Genomic DNA, 17034 nt, shown 5'->3' with positions numbered 1-17034 from the left:
TTAAAAGGCAGCCTCTTCAAAGGTAGAACTGAGAACCATATGTTTTGGCAGCCACACATAATTATTTGACTGTGACTTGTCCAAATTGAGATATGTTATAAGTATAAAATGCACATGGGATTTTAAAGATTTAGAACAAAGAGAATGTAAAGTATCTCCATAATAAATTTTATATTGATTTCATGTTGAAGAATTATTTTTTATACACTGGGTTAAATAAAATCTCTAGTTAAAATTATTTTTCTTTTTTTAATGTTACTACTAGGTAATTAAATTGTATATGTGGTTCACATTGTATTTCTATAAGGCAGTGCTAGTCTGGAAATAAAAGAGGACCTAGCCAGGTGTTGTGGCAGTCACCTGTAGTCCCAGCTACTTGGGAGGCTGAGGCAAGAGGATCTTTTGAGGTTGCTGAGTTTGAGGTTGCTGTAAGCTGTGATGATGCTACAGCACTCTACCCAGGGCAATACAGTGAGACTCTGTCTCAATACAAATAAATAGAAATAAGAAAGGGATAAGCAACAGTATACAGTCTGTATGATTGTAAGACTGTACTGAAAAGCATAGGCAGTGTACTACCAGGCACTATAAACCATCAGAGTACCACGGGGTAGACTAAGAAAGGATTAAGTAGGAGTTTGAATCTGATGCACCACAAAATGAAAAGCTACTGCAGAATTTGGTAGGGACTGGATGGTGGTGTACCCTGAGTTGTATGCAAATACAGGTTGAATATCCTTTATCTGAAATGCTTGGGACCAGAACTGTGTTGAATTTTGGAATATTAAATTGTATGTGTACTTACAGGCTTAGCATTCCTAATCCAAAAAATCAAAAATCCTCCCATGAGCATATCCTTTGAGTGGCACATTGACACCCAAGAAGTTTCAGATTTTGGAGCATTTTGGATTTCAGATTTTTGAATCAGGGACACTATGTAATACTTTTGGAGGCAGCATTTGACACACAGGACTGACATTCTTTGCAGATTTTAAATGATCTCAGTTTCCTCTGGATATGAGGGATACATCTGAAATGCTCAAATAAAGTGTAAATTAGCAATTTTACAATGAGGCCTTTCAGTAAAGTATAATAAATTTAAAGAAGGCAGTTGCAGCATATTTTTAAAAAATTGAAGGTTGCTGAAGTTTAGAATCTGTCAACATCTTTTGAAATGCACTTGTCTATAAGTCCACACACACAAGAACAGATTCTTTTTTTACCTCTAGTATGTACAGTACTAACAAGTACCTTAATGCATTGAAAATGTTAGCACCTACTTGAATGAAAAGGGCTCGAATGATCAGAATCAAACACGCTGCAAACATCTGTGGTACTGGAAGCACCAGAAGCAGGAGGAGGTGTTAACGGTGTTCTTGGAGAATTTGGTGCAGATGCTGTACTTTCTGTTTCACTTTCAGGGATCCTACTATAACTAATTTTCCTTGGCTCCTGCTGCAGAGGTGTGGGATGCCTCATGGTACCTGGTCTTGGGTTTGATGGACGAACACCAGGAGATTTTAGGGGATAGCTATATTTTTTTGGCTGTAGACATATCAAAAGAGATACGTTATTTAAAACACTATAGTAGAAAGCAAAGTTGTTCTATATGTACCTGGTAAAATTCAACAAACAACTAGGAAAATCATAGATCATTTAATAAGGAAGTTACATAATGACTCAAAGTGTCCAATCCAAATTAAAGCATTAATATTCTATCTTGCTAAATAAAACCTTGGCTATCTAAATTGTTAGGGAATGAATTTCTTTAAATAACTGAGTTTTTGTCTCACAAATACCAGAATATTTTTTTTTTAATATTTTGGGGTGAAAATATAAAATGTAGATCTTCCCGGCTTTTAAAGCAGACTATTTTATCAATGAACATGGGACTAGGAAAAAAAAAAAAAAAACAAAACAAAACAACAACCCAGACTATTTTGAGCAAATTTAAACCTTGCTGGAAAAGCCAAAATCATCATTATGAATTACAATATCTTACTATGCTGGTAATACAGTGGTGCTATTAGGACCGTTTGAGTTATTTACAAATGCATGAAATTGCCTGAGCTTTCACTTGTGTATGTTCGTTTTGTGGCATTTTCCTTGCAGGATGATCATTTCTTAGAGATAGCAGTGTGCCTTGTCTGAGCAGACTGTATACTTCTTTCCAATTTGCAGTTTTTAATATATTTTCTTAAAAACTATTTTTAGGGCTTGAGAAATTGTCCTGTGAGGCAACTGCATATGCCTTACTCAGGTCATAGACATTATGAGATTTATCTTGGTCACTTAGAAGCCATTTATGTTTACTTCCTGATACTTGACTTTCTTATGAATAACAGAGAATGGAGTAGGGCAGTGCCTGTGGTTCAGTGGGTAGGGCACTGGCCCCATATACTGAGGGTGGTGGGTTCAAACCCAGCCCCAGCCAAACTGCAACAAAAAAATAGCTGGGCGTTGTAGCAGGTGCCAAGTAGTCCCAGCTACTGGGGGAGGCTGAGGCAGGAGAATCGCCTAAGCCCAAGGAGTTGGAGGTTGCTGTGAGCTGTGATGCCACAGCACTCTACTGAGGGTAAATAAGTGAAAGTCTGTCTCAAAAAAAAAAAAAAAAGAGAGAGAACAGATTAGATCAGTAAGGTGATGATACTTATATAAATCTGGCCAGGCACTGTCAAGTAATAAAAAACAATGCAAATTTTATTTTCTCCAGGAAAGTATTGTTAGCCAAACTTAATGTTTTTATGGTTAATGGTTAAAAAATTATAATAAGGATTACTTTTAAAAAGTTGTAAGTAAATATATTTATTATAAGTGAATTAGCATAATTTATTGAATTCCCTGTTCTTAAATCATTAATAACATTTTGGGGGGTAAAACCAAAAACAATAAAAAATTTATATATTTGCTAGATTTTATCATCTATCATATCAGGATTTATTCTAGTTAATATTAATGTTCATTTATTTAGAAGGGGTAGGATACTCCTGGGTATATTTATTCAGCGTTTATTTATTTATTTATTTTTTATTTTTTGAGACAGAGCCTCAAGCTGTCCCCCTGGGTAGAGTGCCGTGGCATTACAGCTCACAGCAACCTCCAACTCCTGGGCTCAAGCGAGTCTCCTGCCTCCGCCTCCCAAGTAGCTGGGACCACAGGCGCCCGCCACAACGCCCAGCTATTTTTTGGTTGCAGCCGTCATTGTTGTTTGGCGCGTCCGGGCTGGGGATTCGAACCCGCCACCTTAGGTGTACGTGGCTGGCGCCTTAGCCAGTTGAGCTATAGGCACCGAGCCTTCAGCGTTTTTTTAACCATCACATGTGCACTCCATCTCCAGATGCCTTTATAGAAAATTATGCAACACATATGGTAGTGATGTCACCAGACATAGATGACAAGTGCAAGAAATACGAGTATAAAAGAAATATAAATACGTGAATGCTTACAAATCTTGGGAGAGGCTTGGGGTTTCGTGGTTCTATTTCTAGGGATTTGTTGAAAAGATAATCTGTAAATTCTTTTTCCATGCTACTTCCCATTGGATTCAAGTTTTCAAAAAACCGCTAAAATAAATTCAAAGAAATAACTGTTAATATCAAATATTATAAATTTAGTTTGAAATTCATGAAAATAAGAAAACATTTAACATAAGAAAATTTGAATTATTATTTTATTTTCCTTTTTCTTCCCTATGAAACAAACTTGCCTTTTATCAGGTTTATATTCTCAATCAGAAATATCTATCTTTAATTCAACTTACTTTGATGTCTAATTCTACTCGTAAACAATAAGGCTGATTTTGGTACTGCTGAATCTCTCCAGTTATTTCTGCTACTTTCCTCCTTTTGCTAAAGTTTATAAGCTCTTTTCCATGTCTTTTTAGGACCTCAGGGTTGCCTTCTTCTGTTTTCAAGATATTAGTGAGATAAATTCCTAGAAGATAATAATGAAATTATTTCAAGGATAAGGAAGGCAAAAAGCAAGTTTTTTCTTTTTTATTAATTGTGGTCATATGACTATATCATTTTAACCACCATAGCTAATGAATCAAGGCTCAGATTTCTATGCTGTGAAAAACAACAAGCTAAGTAAATGTCAACAGAAAGATTTTTGTTAAGTATCAAATTCTTCTGTGAGAGGCTTATTAAATTTTATAGATAAGACAAAGGGAGACCAAGTTTAATAAACCATTATGTTACTGGACATAAATCACAATTTTGTTAAAAGAACTTTAAGAATAACTCCATCACTAATGATACATATTTTTGGCAAAATGGGGAAAATGCTAAATTCAAAGGATCACATTTGTAACTACAGGTTGTTACAATTTGCAATTCAGAGATGGTAGTGTTTAAGATACTTGGTGGAAATGTGGGATTTGCTGACTTATCACACACAGGACTTTATATATGTATATTCTAATCTTCATCTAGTCTAAGACTTAGTGGCAACTGGTAACTGAGTTCCTGTGTCCCCATAACTACAATTTGTGCATAGGAGGAGGAGAGGCAGCAAAATCGCAGATGCGTTAGTCCTTCACACAGCCCCATAATGCCGGAAGCACTGGAGCCCCTTTCGGGTCTAGTCAGCTCTGAGGCATTCTACTTGTGTGATCTTATGCAAATTGCTGAGTCTCTCTGTGCTTTAGTTTTCTCATTTGTGAAATGAGGGTAGAAGGGTAGGAGGGTTGCTGCTGTGAGAAATAAATGAGTGAATTTACATAGAGGCTTAGAATTGGGACTGACAAAAGTATTAATTTGCTGTGGTTGTGATGATGCTGCTATTGAGTCTTGCCCTATATTCTTATGCTCTGCCTTTCCTCCCAAAGTACTGACACTGATTCTCTGGGGGCCGGGGTGGGGAGAGAGAGAGAGATTGATTATTCATTCAATACACTTGTATGGAGTCTCTGCTGTACTGTATGAGGTACTGCAGATACAAAGATGAAAAAGCCCTCAAGGAGTCCAGAGCTTTGCATTGTGGATGATTTGGTAAGTGCTATATAATCAGGAGGTGCTTTAGTGGTAGTGTGTAAGATGCAGTGTTCCTAACTTTGTCTTGATGTGGTAGGATTAGAAAAAGTATCAGAGATAAGGAGACACTTACAGTAAGCCTGAAAAAAATGAGAAGTTTAAGGAAAAGAATAAGATAGAAGGGCATTCTAAGAAAAGCAACCATGTGTTTAAAGTCACTGATTTGTGATGAGGCTTAGAGAGAATATGTTGTTTGGCCTGGCTGTATCATAGAGGTTTGGTGTGTGGGATAGAGGAAGAGTGGCAATATTTGAGGGTAGACAGAGGCAAGGGCTAGATAAGCAGCTCTCAAGGCTTTTGTGATAAAGATGTACTTTTAAACTAGAATTTTTGGCTACATTCTTGAAAAGATTAAATGACTCAAATCAATATAGAACAAATTAGCAATACTGGAATTTGACTGACATCAATGCTCGTTTGGTTTTAAAAGGCATCCAGATATTCAGTGCATTAATTACTTGGCTATTTTTTAGCACCTAGGCTGCTCTGGATGATAACATTCATAAGACAAAGTTACTGTATGCTCAGTAAACACAGATGCTTTTATTTTCTACATTTGTCATTTGGCTCTTTTACTTTCAGCCAATCATACTCTCCTCCACCTGAGTCGCATGATCCACTTAGCTCATGCTCAGTTTGACAAACATGTCAATAAGACCATGTGCATGACTGCTAAAATCCACTTTCCATATTAGTCATAAACTTATGGCCCACCTATAGAAGAGTTTGTGTGAGCTGGGTAATGACCATTTGGCCTGGGTCAAGGAGCTTAACTTTTATCCAGGGGTAATTAAGAAATTACAAGCATCTTTGCATTCTAAAAGGATTATTCTGTGAAGCCAAATGGGTTAGGAGTTAAGATCACAAACAGGAAGAACAGTGAGTAGATTAACAGTGGTCCTGATGAGATGATGAGAGCTGCTCTAGAGTCTATGGGGAGAGAGGAGAGGATCAATATTTAAGAGGTAGACTTCCAAAGTACTGATTAACTGGTTTGGGGAGGAGATGGGGGCAGTGTGCTTGGGTAACTGGGGTGGTGGTTGTGGTGTAATGACTGACAACTGGAATACAGGGGGAATGGCAAGTGGATGGGATGTAACAGGTATTTAGGCACACTTGAATGTATCACTTTGGGACAATTCAGGATAAAATTTGGAAATTATTTCACGCCTAATTATAGCTAGTTAAAAGAACAAATGAGTATAGCAGTGATGTCCAAACTTTGTTGATCCTATACTATTGTCAGTTAAAAAAAATTTGAGCATACTTTATATATAATTTGAATAAAAATGTACTATAAATATGTATATATAAATTTAGACCTGAATATTATATAGTAGAAAAGCGTAAATTCTGGAGACGGTTGTTCTAAAGGAAAGGGAAAGCAGAGATTATGACATTAGTTTCACCTCTTTGCTGATGCCTTTCCCAACCTTCCCAGGACAGAGTGGCTGCTTGGTTCCAGGTTTCCATAGCACTTTGTACAATTCAGTTTTATACATTACTACTTACTACACAGTACTGAGATTTACTTTTCTGCTCTTTCAAGGGAGCAGAAACTATGGAACTAGTCTGCCTATTTTCAGCACCTGGCCCTTGGCAGGACACATAGCGGCCTTCAACAAATGCTTTTGAATGAAGGAAGGAACACATTTCAAAATAGAAGGGAGACATTTAAAGAATAGAATAGACCAGGGTGTGAGAGTCTAAAATAGCTGGAAAGCCTGAGGGGACACAAAGCAAATTACCAAAAAAAAGAAAAAAAAAAAGACATAAGATCTGAGCTGTGTAAAAGAGCAAACCCAATGCTATAGTTTGTGCACAAATGACAAATTTGGTTAAGGTATATAGGTATATCCTTTTACCTAAGAAGAAATAAGTGGAACAGTTTAGTGCATGAACAAAAATTAGTATATAGAATAGAAGACTGGCATAGGTTTGAAAAGAGAAACTGCCCTATTTTTATTGGTGGCAATGCTAGCAAAAGACTTGTTCTGGTGAAATGACAGAGGAAATAGAAGTGCCTATTACTATTCTTGACCCTGACGCTCCCCCAGAGGGGTTTGAAAAACAGAACCCAGAATTAAGAATCTGGAAGGAGCATCTGAAAACTACTACACAGACAAGATGGAATTCAGATGCAGCAGTAGCATCTGGTTCCATCCACTGGGTCAGAATCACAAAAGGCTGCCCGACTACAGCAAAGATCTGCTGAGAGCAGAACTGACCAGGAATAGTTGTAGATAAACTGTCTTAAGAATAGGGGCTCAATAACCAGAAAGATGAAGAGAAAGGGTAGGAAGGCTGGCAGGCGGGCTGCCTGTGTACCTATCAAACTACCTACACGTTTGTATTCATTCACTAAATCACCCAGCTCAGCTTAAAACACCTTATTGAAATCATACCTTAAAAATAAAGGTCTGAAACTTCTTTTCCTCATTTAAGAATGTTATGAAGATCAGTCAAGTTTATAAAGATCTGAGAGAGTACTTCAGAGAATTAAGTTTGTATGAATAAATACCTACCAGTTAGGGTGATGGGCTAGCAGGGGCCAAATAGTTCACTGAATGAGCACTGAGGTTTTGTTATCCAAAGGATTGGGGTTTGTTTGCCTGGCAAGTAGTAAGTGATCCTTTACAAGAATGTGGGTCTTGATCAGTAGGAGTATTTATTACTCCTACGTAGTGAGTGCCTTTACCAGGGGGGCACTATGTCGCCCTCGGTAAAGTGCTGTAGCGTCACAGCTCACAGCAACCTCAAACTCTTGGGCTTAAGGGATTCTCTTGCCTCAGCCTCTCAAGTAGCTGAGACTATAGTCACCTGCCACAATGCATGGTTATGTTGTTGTTGTCACTGTTGTTGTTTAGCAAGCCTGGGCCGGGTTCAACCCTGCCTGCCCTGGGGTATGTGGCCAGAGCTCTAACCACTGACCTACTGGTGCCAAGCCAGTAGGAGTTTTTAATTATTTGTAGTAAGGAAGGAGAATACCAGTGCTATTTTTGTAAAGTAGCATCTCCTCTTGGGAAAGTGGCATAGGTTTTTGTGGGGCAGCAGAGAAAGAAAAAGATGTGTCATCATGTGTAGGAGAGGGTTCCTGCTGTGCATGTGGGGTTAGTTTGTAGTGTCAGCACACAGTCTGCATGTTACGGTAATGAAGCTATGCCACTTCCCAGGGTGGAGATGTTAGCATGGTAGTGAGGAACGTTTACTTGAGTTTATCTATAGGCTGTCAGTCAGGGGCCAGTTTTAGCCAGAGAGGTAGTCAGGGGCCTTACAAACAAATGGCTGTAAAATAGGTTGATTGTTTACGTTCCTTGAATTTTTTTTTTTCTGGTTTTTTTTTTGGCCAAGGCTGGGTTTGAACCCACCACCTCCGGCATGTGGGGCTGGTGCCCTACTCCTTTGAGCTACAGGTGCTGCCCGCATTCCATGAATTTTTATAGTCTCTGGAGACTCCCTCTTTCTATTTATGAATGAATATATAAGCCAAGTGAGCACAGTGACTGTATTTTTCATTTTTTTAAGCACCTGACACAATCCCAGGGTTTAGTAGGTACCCAAGGAATACGTGTCAACAGAGTGAATGAAATGAACATCAGACTGGTCCTGATCCTTCCAGCCCCTTATATGAATTGGTATCATAGTTACCACACTTAACAGCAAGTACATAGGCTTTAACATTTTACCAGAAAGAGAAAATAAATAAACTCAATATTTTATTAAGAATTTTTTTAGAGGAAGTTCTCAGGAAAATTAGAAGCTAATAATGATTAAAAAGTAATATATAACCAAAAATTCCATAACATCAGAAAATAATTAGTTTAAGATCTTGTCTTTTTGAAGGAAAAAGCAAAGTAAAACAAATACATAAAAACAAAAATGGGAAAGCTATATTGTAAATGGGGTATTTAAAAGGCCATCGTTGTGATACAATTGAATGCTCGTTTTTTTTGTTTTTTTTTTTTGGTTAAATAATGACATGAAACAGTTCTGTAGCAAGAAAGATACTTTCTTAACAATGATTTTAAAAAGCATCAAATAAAGCAAGCAGAAAAAGTAATTCCTATCCCTGCTTAAACTGAGCTTAATACAGACCCACTTAATGATCCTGAAGTGTCAAACGGGGGGAATAAGCTTCTTACTTTTACCATTATTTTTAAAGTTTAGTTTATAGAATTAGTTATTAACTTTCCAAAGTGTAACAGAGAAGTAGGGTCAAAGGAACAGATACTATATCATTATTTGTAGACATGATTAAATATTTAGAAAACTCTCCCACAGTAAATGTGATATATAAAAATATATATAATAAATATATAAATAAATAAATATAAATAAAATAAAATATATAAATAAATAATATTTAGAAAAGCCGAGGAAACTGAAAAATACTGGAATTAAGGGGAACTGAATGAATACTATTTAAACCAAAAACACTCAGGAAAAATTAAGGGGAAATGCTAAATATCATATACTTTCTTTCTAAATTAATTTTTCCAATTGTATTTGGGGTCCCCAACTTATAGAGTTCATTTGGAAAAATAAACAGACAAAATTGGCAAAGAAAATACTGAAGAAACTTGCTGGGCACAGTGGCTCACACCTATAATCCCAGCTACATGGGAGGCTGAGACAGGAGGACCACTTGCGTCCAGGTGTTCAAGACCAAAAAAAAAAGAAAAAAATATGGAAGAAACATTAAGGAACCAACTTTATCATCTGTGAAAACACTACAAAGCAGAGTTTCTCTGCCTCAACACTTTCAGACCAGATACTTTATTGTGTGTGGGGTGCCCCTATGCATTAAAGGGTGTTAGCAATGACACTGTTCTCTACCCACTAGAAGCCTGCAGCACTATCCCAATTATATCAATAAAAAATACCTTCAGACATTGCTAAATGTTCCCTGGGTGGCACCCCTAGTTGGGAATCACTGATTATAATGTGACATTTTTTAAAGCTTTGGTGCTGGCATAAGAAGTCAGTGGGAGAGAAGATGTACTAAAGGAGGAGATCCCATATGGGGAAAAAAGAAGACTCATTCAGTAAACTGAGAACAATAATTTGGTGGAGAAATAAATTTGGGTATTTCATATAATATCTAAAGAGACTTCCAGTTCATAAAAGAGTTCAAAATAATTTTCAAAGACATCAAAAAAGGTAGAAGAAAATATTAAGTTACTAGTATCAAATTATTTAATTACTATTAGATTAATATTAAATTACTAACTTTCTAAGGTTAGAAGAGGAATCATAATTAGAAAGATGGACAGGTTGTATAATTTAAAACTAATACATGTCACCAGATAAAAACTAAAAAGCAGATTGGTAAAAATGTTTGCAAAAGATAAGCAAAAAAATATGGATGAGAGGGAACAAAAAATATTAAGCAAATATATGGAAAATATGCCCATAGAATAGAAATTATTATAATAAATAGGTAGTGAGCAGTTTTTATCTGTGAAAATAACAGAAATTGTGGGGGGAGAGGTAGGGAGAAGTACCCAAAGTTGGGATGATATTTGCCTTTTCATATATTTCTAAAGATAGCATAAATGAGTATAAGCTTTTGTATTAAGAGTTAAATATGTATTAAGAGTTGTATTAACAGTTAAAAAACTGGCACCTTTTGACCAGTGTATAACAGTCCCTCCTTATCCAAGGGGGATACCTTCTGAGACCCACGGTGGAAGCCTAAAACCAGGAATAGTACCAAGCTCATACATATACTCTATCTTTTCTTATAGATAAATCAAACTTTATCATTAGGCATAGCAAGAGATTAGTAACAATAACTAATTTAAAATAGGACAACTATAACAGTATATTGTAATAAAAGTTGTGTGAATGTGGTCTTTTTCTTGTCCTCTCAAAATAATCTTGTTTTTGGACAACAGCTGACTTTAGGTAACTAAAACTATGGAAAGTGAAACCAAGAATAAAGGGGTATTTCTATAATTCTTCTGGTTAGCCATCTCAAGAAGGTATTCTCAAATACAGAAAAAGGTATAAAGCTGGGTGCAGTGGCTCATGCCTATAATCCTAGCACTCTGGGAGGCCAAGGTGGATGGATTGCCTGATCTCATGAGTTCAAGACCTGCCTCAGCTCAGAAGTTCGAGACCAGCCTGAGCCAAAGCTGGCTCTAAGCATCTCTAAAAATATCTGGGCGTTGTGGTGGGTGCCTGTAGTCCCAGCTACTCAGGAGGCTGAGGCAAGAGAATTGCTTGAGCCCAAGAGTTTGAAGTCGCTGTGAGCTGTGATGCCACAGAACTCTACTGAGGGTGACAAAGTGAGAATCTGTCTCAAAAAAAAAAAAAAAAAAGAGAAAGAAAGAAAAAGGTATAACATTACTAAGGAAAGCAAAAAAGTAGGAAACAATGTGTCTAATCATAGGATAATGGTTAAATAAATTGTTATATCAACTTTTATGGAATATCATACAGCCATTATAAGTAATTATTATGAAGATTATTTAATGAAATACAAAAATATACTTAGGATATGGGGAGTGAAAAAAGTACACTATACTATGCACATGTCATAAAGTTACAATTAAATACAATCTACACAGCAGAAAGATTAATATAAAAGTTGTTGATATAAAGCCTAAACAAAAACATGTGGCAAACACATTAACTGAAAAACATCAGGACTTAACATCATTATGTGTCACGTAACTTAAAATTACATAGAAGAAAAAACAGATGCAGACAAGGAAAAGAAAGGCTAAAAACAACACGCCACACACTAAAAAGAACTGTGTGATGGAGGTCATAATTTCTCATCAGTGCAAAGGCACAGACAGGGAAAAGACAGCATGAGAGAGACACTGTGGCCATGACACACAGGCAGTAAGTAATGGGAGAAGATAAAGGGAACTACACAAAAGGGGGTGGTACAGCCAATCTTGAAGACAAAAGTACTTCCTTCTTCTAATGCAGAGGGGGAAAAAAGAACAGGTAAAGAGAATAAAATTTTGATGTGCCTATGCTGTGGGGCCTGAAGGCACCAAACACTATGATTTTTAGCCATGTGAAAATGTTTCCAAAAAAATGATTATAAATATGGTTGAATTTGGTCATACCTTTTTTCTGTAGAGTATTTGATTAAACTTTATTTATTTATTTATTTTTTCAAGACAGAGTCTCACTCGATTGCCCCAAGTTAGAATGCCATGGCATCAGCTTAGTGCACAGCAACCTTAAACTCTTAGGCTTAATCAATCCTCCCTGAGCCTCTCTGGTAGCTGGGACTACAGGTACCCACCACAGTACCCAGCTAATTTTTCTGTTTTTAGTAGACAGGGTTTTACTCTTGCTAAGGCTGCTTTCAAACTCCTGAGCTCAAGTGATTCTCTAGCCTTCCAGAGTGCTAGGATTATAGGATTATAGGATTATACCACACCTGGCCAGATTTATTAAAATGTAATTAAAAGCTTTTTATGGGTATAAAAACACAAGTATTGTATAATATCTAATGGCTCCCCAAAATGAAAATAGAGAACAAAATGCTTATATTTATCTTGATTGTAAAAAGTCCTAATAGAGAAAAATTATAAGGGGATTCAGGTGCTAAGTATTTGTTAAATAAGCATTCTCTACTTATTATACATGTAATTATTCAGTCATTTAATGAAAAAAAAGTGCCTTGTTCTGTCCAGAAATGCAATACAAATTCAGAAAGAAATACTTACCAAAGAAAGGCACACATGGTGGGTTAATTGACCTGAGTTTTGCCAAATATTTCTTATAGTGATCTTCACTCAATTCGTGAGCTTCTTCTAAAATTTTCTTTTGGCGGCTTGGTATTTGCTACAAGAAAAAGATATTTAGGAGGCATATATTTACAAAAAGTATCACAGGTCTTGCCAAAAAATTCCAAGCTAATAATGGGCTCAAACATAACACTATCATTAAAGTGATAGTGTTATGATCCTATAGCTTCAATACTGCTTCAAACAGACTTCTTTCATAGACTACAGTACAAACTGAAGGGTGTGAGTGTGAGCAGTCTAGTTCACCTTGTCATTCTTCACTCAATTATGTGAACATTTAATTGTACATTATGTGACAAATTTAGTGATGAAAGTTTGTTTTCTAACTTAGGGTGGGACCTGTAAATACATTTTAATGGGAATGCCCTCTTTAGCAGCTGATTTATATACAATTTTGATAATCCCATCTTTCAACCTGCTACTGAAAAGACAGATGAAACATTTAAAAATTAAAGAGCAAAACTGTTAAAATCCTAATTTTTTACAATAGAGAATGAAAATTCGATTAAAAAACACCTACCTCAAATGTGTGGTCTAGTCTGTAAACAGGTGATGAGTTCATAGCACTGACAACCTCAAGGACACCGTTAAAGTTGTTTAGCTCTTGAAAGACTTGTAGAATTTCAATTATTCGACTTACTACAGCTACTCTTTCTTCTAAATTTTCAGTTTCTACGATACATCTGGGAACCAAAAACAAAATAAAATAAAATTTTAGAGTTTTTCCAATAAAGCTATGGTTTAAAAAATTTAGTAAATAATGTAGTGTGTGTGTGTGGCTATCACCATGTAAGTACAGAGAAGACACATTCACAGTGAAAGGAGGCGCACCGGGAAATTGGGCAATGCCTCCAGTCAGGGATGCTATTCTTTCATATTTTCCATACTGGTAGAGTCAACCAATCATTTTTCTATTACTGTATTTGGTGCATCGTCTATCAGAACTAGAATTAACTATGAAGCTCATTATCTTGTTGAATGTATGCAGGTCTTTGTGATGTGGGTGTATTCTAGGGGAATTTATACTAGAGTTTAAGAATTTTGTTGTCTCCTATCCTAAATCTAATTGCAAGATTTTAGTGATTTTTTAGCTGGGTGTGTTGGCATATGCCTGTAGTCACAGCTTCTTAGGAGGCTGGGGAAGATCACTTGAGCCCAGGAGTTTGAGATTGTGGTGAGTTATAATGACACCACTGTACTCTAAGCCCAGGTGACAGAGACCTCCCCCCTCAAAAAAAAAAAAAAAAAGAAAAAAGAAAAAAGAAAAAAGAAAAAATATTTTAGTCCTTAATGCTTAATTTTTTTCTTTGATATATAGAAATAACTGACTACATTTCTAGGAACAGCTTTTAAGCACTGTTATGTTAAAAAGCCAACTAATGTACAACTGATTTACCATGATTCAAAATAAATATTACTTATAAAGAAAAAAAAACCTCAAGGAAAACAAAAGCACTTTATATTTAAATACCAAGAATCCTTGGAAGATATATATATACTCCAGTAACTAGCTAAAAGGAAGCATGAGGCTGGGCACAGTGGCTCATGCCTGTAATCCCAGTACTCTGGGGAGCTGAGGTGGGCAGATCACCTAAGCTCACCAGTTGGAGACCAGCCTGAGCTACAGCAAGACCCCATCTCTAAAAAATTGCCGGGTGTTGTGGTGGACACCTGTAGTCCTACCTACTTGGGAAGCTGAGGCAAGAAAACTAAGAGTCTGAGGTTGCTGTGAGCTATGATGCCATCATACTCTACTGGGGGTGACAAAGTGAGACTTTGTCTCAATAAATAAATAAATAAAAATAAAAGGAAACATGCTATGTTCAAAAAAGAAATCTCCTGATAGAGTAGCAACTTAATATAGTATTTGTTTACTAATCAATCACTTATCAGTAAAGGAAAAAGATTTTAAACTTTACTTTTAATATATATTAAATAGTTTAAAATCTAAGAAAAAAATGAATATATACATGGAAAAATTAAACGTAAATCAATATTAAACTATTTTTTTTTTTTTTGGCCGGGGCTGGGTTTGAACCTGCCACCTCCAGCATATGGGGCCAGCGCCCTTACCCTTTTGAGCCACAGGCACCGCCCAATATTAAACATTTTTAAAAATGTAAAGTTGCAGATTACATTACTGTCTGATGAGGCTCATCTAACCCTGAGGAAAATCCATTGTACCTGAAACTATACAAATAAACTTGGCTTATTATCAAATTAAACCTAGCATGTTTATATTTTTAAAGTTAGATCTCTACAAATGTATTCTGGCTAGTTAGCTAGACAATTAAAAAGATGTAACATATTATAACTTACACCTTTTAAAAAACAATTTCAGTTGCTGTTAATAAGGGATATAAACTAAGATCACCTGTGGAGCTTTTGACACCAATTCTAACACACACCCATGTCTAAGGAGGACTCATGGCAAATGATCAAGAACCTCTTACTTTGAAAAAGGCAGGGATGGCCTTTGTCTAAATAACCTATTGAAAAATAGGACAGAAATGCAAATGTTCTCTACTTATCGTAATGTTCCTCTTTTCAGATGTAAGTTTTAATTATGATGGTGGAAAAGGGCTTTTAAATACTTAAGTATAGTTATTTAACCTAATAAGAAGTTAGAAAATAACACGGAAGGGGCTAATTGTTAAGTTTTGCCATTTAGAGGCAGGTTTGTTTACTGACATAAACAAAAGGAGCCCTAACTTCCAGATGACGTGGACGGCTTAATCCTCTTTAGGAACTGCTTTCGAGTCTTCATTCCTGCTCTTGCTCATGTACCTGTCATTACCTCTGTCACTGGTCACTTGTTCTGACAATCCCAATATGATCTGTGGAAATCTCATATCAGTCAAGTAATTGTATTGTCTTTACTCAGAAAAATATGGACAAAAACAAAACTCTCATCTGGCCCCTAACTATATAATTGCATAGAGATTTGGACTTCTGGCATGATAGTGTGAGGAGCTCCACTGAAGGAGACTGGTGAAAATTATTTAAAAAATACAAAACTAAACAAAACACTCAAACCACTAAAGTCTCTAGAAATGGAATGGAGAGCAAACGGAAAATGAAGACACATCTATTCAGGAAAATCTATACAAATTCAGTAAGAGAGGGGAGCTTATCTGTGGTATCTGAATCTAGACTGTTCACTCCCTCTTTCCTTCAGCTCAAGGGAGCATCCAGGGCAGCTTCCCATGAGCAAGAACATCTGGTGGGGCTGTGCTCCCTGGAGGAGCACGCCCCCCAGATGCCTGCTGGTGCAGGTAGGTCTTGGTTGAGTGCAGCTGAGAAGTGGGATTTCTCTTCCCTTGCCCAGCTCTAACTTATGGAATAGAGATTCTACATTGGGTGTTATGTGCTGAGAATATGGAGAAAATAGCCCTTCCTCTGGCTCCTGAGGCAGCAGTTCCATGCCAAAAGAGGCAAGCAAGAAACTCTCAGGGTACAGCACCAGGGCTGGCCACTCTACACCAACAGAACACTGAGCTCAAAGAGCAGGAATGTCACCCAGAGAAGTTTCCCATAGTCCTTAGCCCCAGTGCCTGGTATGAAAAGATAGCTCCTAATCTCTTGTCATTTGCAACCAGGTGTGGAGAAGTTTAAACCTAAGGGTGTCCAGAGGCAACTGGGAGGAGATTCATGGATCTAATAAAGATACAGCCTACCAGGCGTCCTCCAACTGTGGCCTGCGGGCCACATGCTGCCTGCCGAAGACATTTTTCTGGCCCACCGGGTGTTTTTGCCACCGTTGCCTGTCCTGCTTAGCAGCCAACTTGTCCCGGGACCTGCAATCCAGCCCTCCAATGGCCTGAGGGACAGTGAACTGGCCCCCTGTTTAAAAAAGTCTGAGGACCCCTGGTAGGCTATAGGCAAGGGTAATTGCAGGAGAAAGCCAGGAAACAAGACAGCACAGAGGAGTTGTCTTAGGGTCAGAACAAACACCAAACAAGGACCTCAGAACTCATCCCTTCAAAGGAGCCACAATTGATTGGATAATTCTGTGTAACAATTTATCCCTCAAAGGAATTGTTGAAACAATAACACAACCATTTGGCAATTAGTGGGGTTTAATAGCCGGGTGTGTGTGGTTAGGGAAAGAGTAGATGAGAATCCCACCAGTACCACTGCTTTCCTAGGGTGTCTATTGTCATACCCTAATCTGCATTTTTCTTAGTACATCCCAGCTTAACTGTGTGTGTGTGTGTGTGTGTGTG

The 17034-nt window shown here is 37.1% G+C and overlaps 1 protein-coding gene across 4 annotated transcripts in view; it reads right to left on the bottom strand.

Moving 5' to 3' along the window:
* The window catches only part of SOS1 (SOS Ras/Rac guanine nucleotide exchange factor 1), a 134689-nt gene that overhangs the window by 13329 nt on the left and 104326 nt on the right, over positions 1-17034 (bottom strand). For all 4 annotated transcript variants that reach the window (XM_012808824.2, XM_023516642.1, XM_023516641.1 and 1 more), the window contains 5 exons: positions 13329-13491; positions 12728-12845; positions 3761-3933; positions 3447-3563; positions 1281-1545 (listed from right to left, as the gene is read on the bottom strand). In XM_012808824.2, coding sequence (XP_012664278.1) covers positions 1281-1545; positions 3447-3563; positions 3761-3933; positions 12728-12845; positions 13329-13491 — 836 coding nt within the window. The remainder of the gene's footprint in view (positions 1-1280; positions 1546-3446; positions 3564-3760; positions 3934-12727; positions 12846-13328; positions 13492-17034) is intronic.

Source organism: Otolemur garnettii, unplaced genomic scaffold (assembly GCF_000181295.1).
Source record: "Otolemur garnettii isolate 467f Iridium unplaced genomic scaffold, OtoGar3 scaffold00095, whole genome shotgun sequence".
In the NCBI taxonomy this organism is placed as follows: Eukaryota; Metazoa; Chordata; class Mammalia; order Primates; family Galagidae; genus Otolemur; species Otolemur garnettii.
This window is presented reverse-complemented; position numbering and strand designations above follow the sequence as displayed.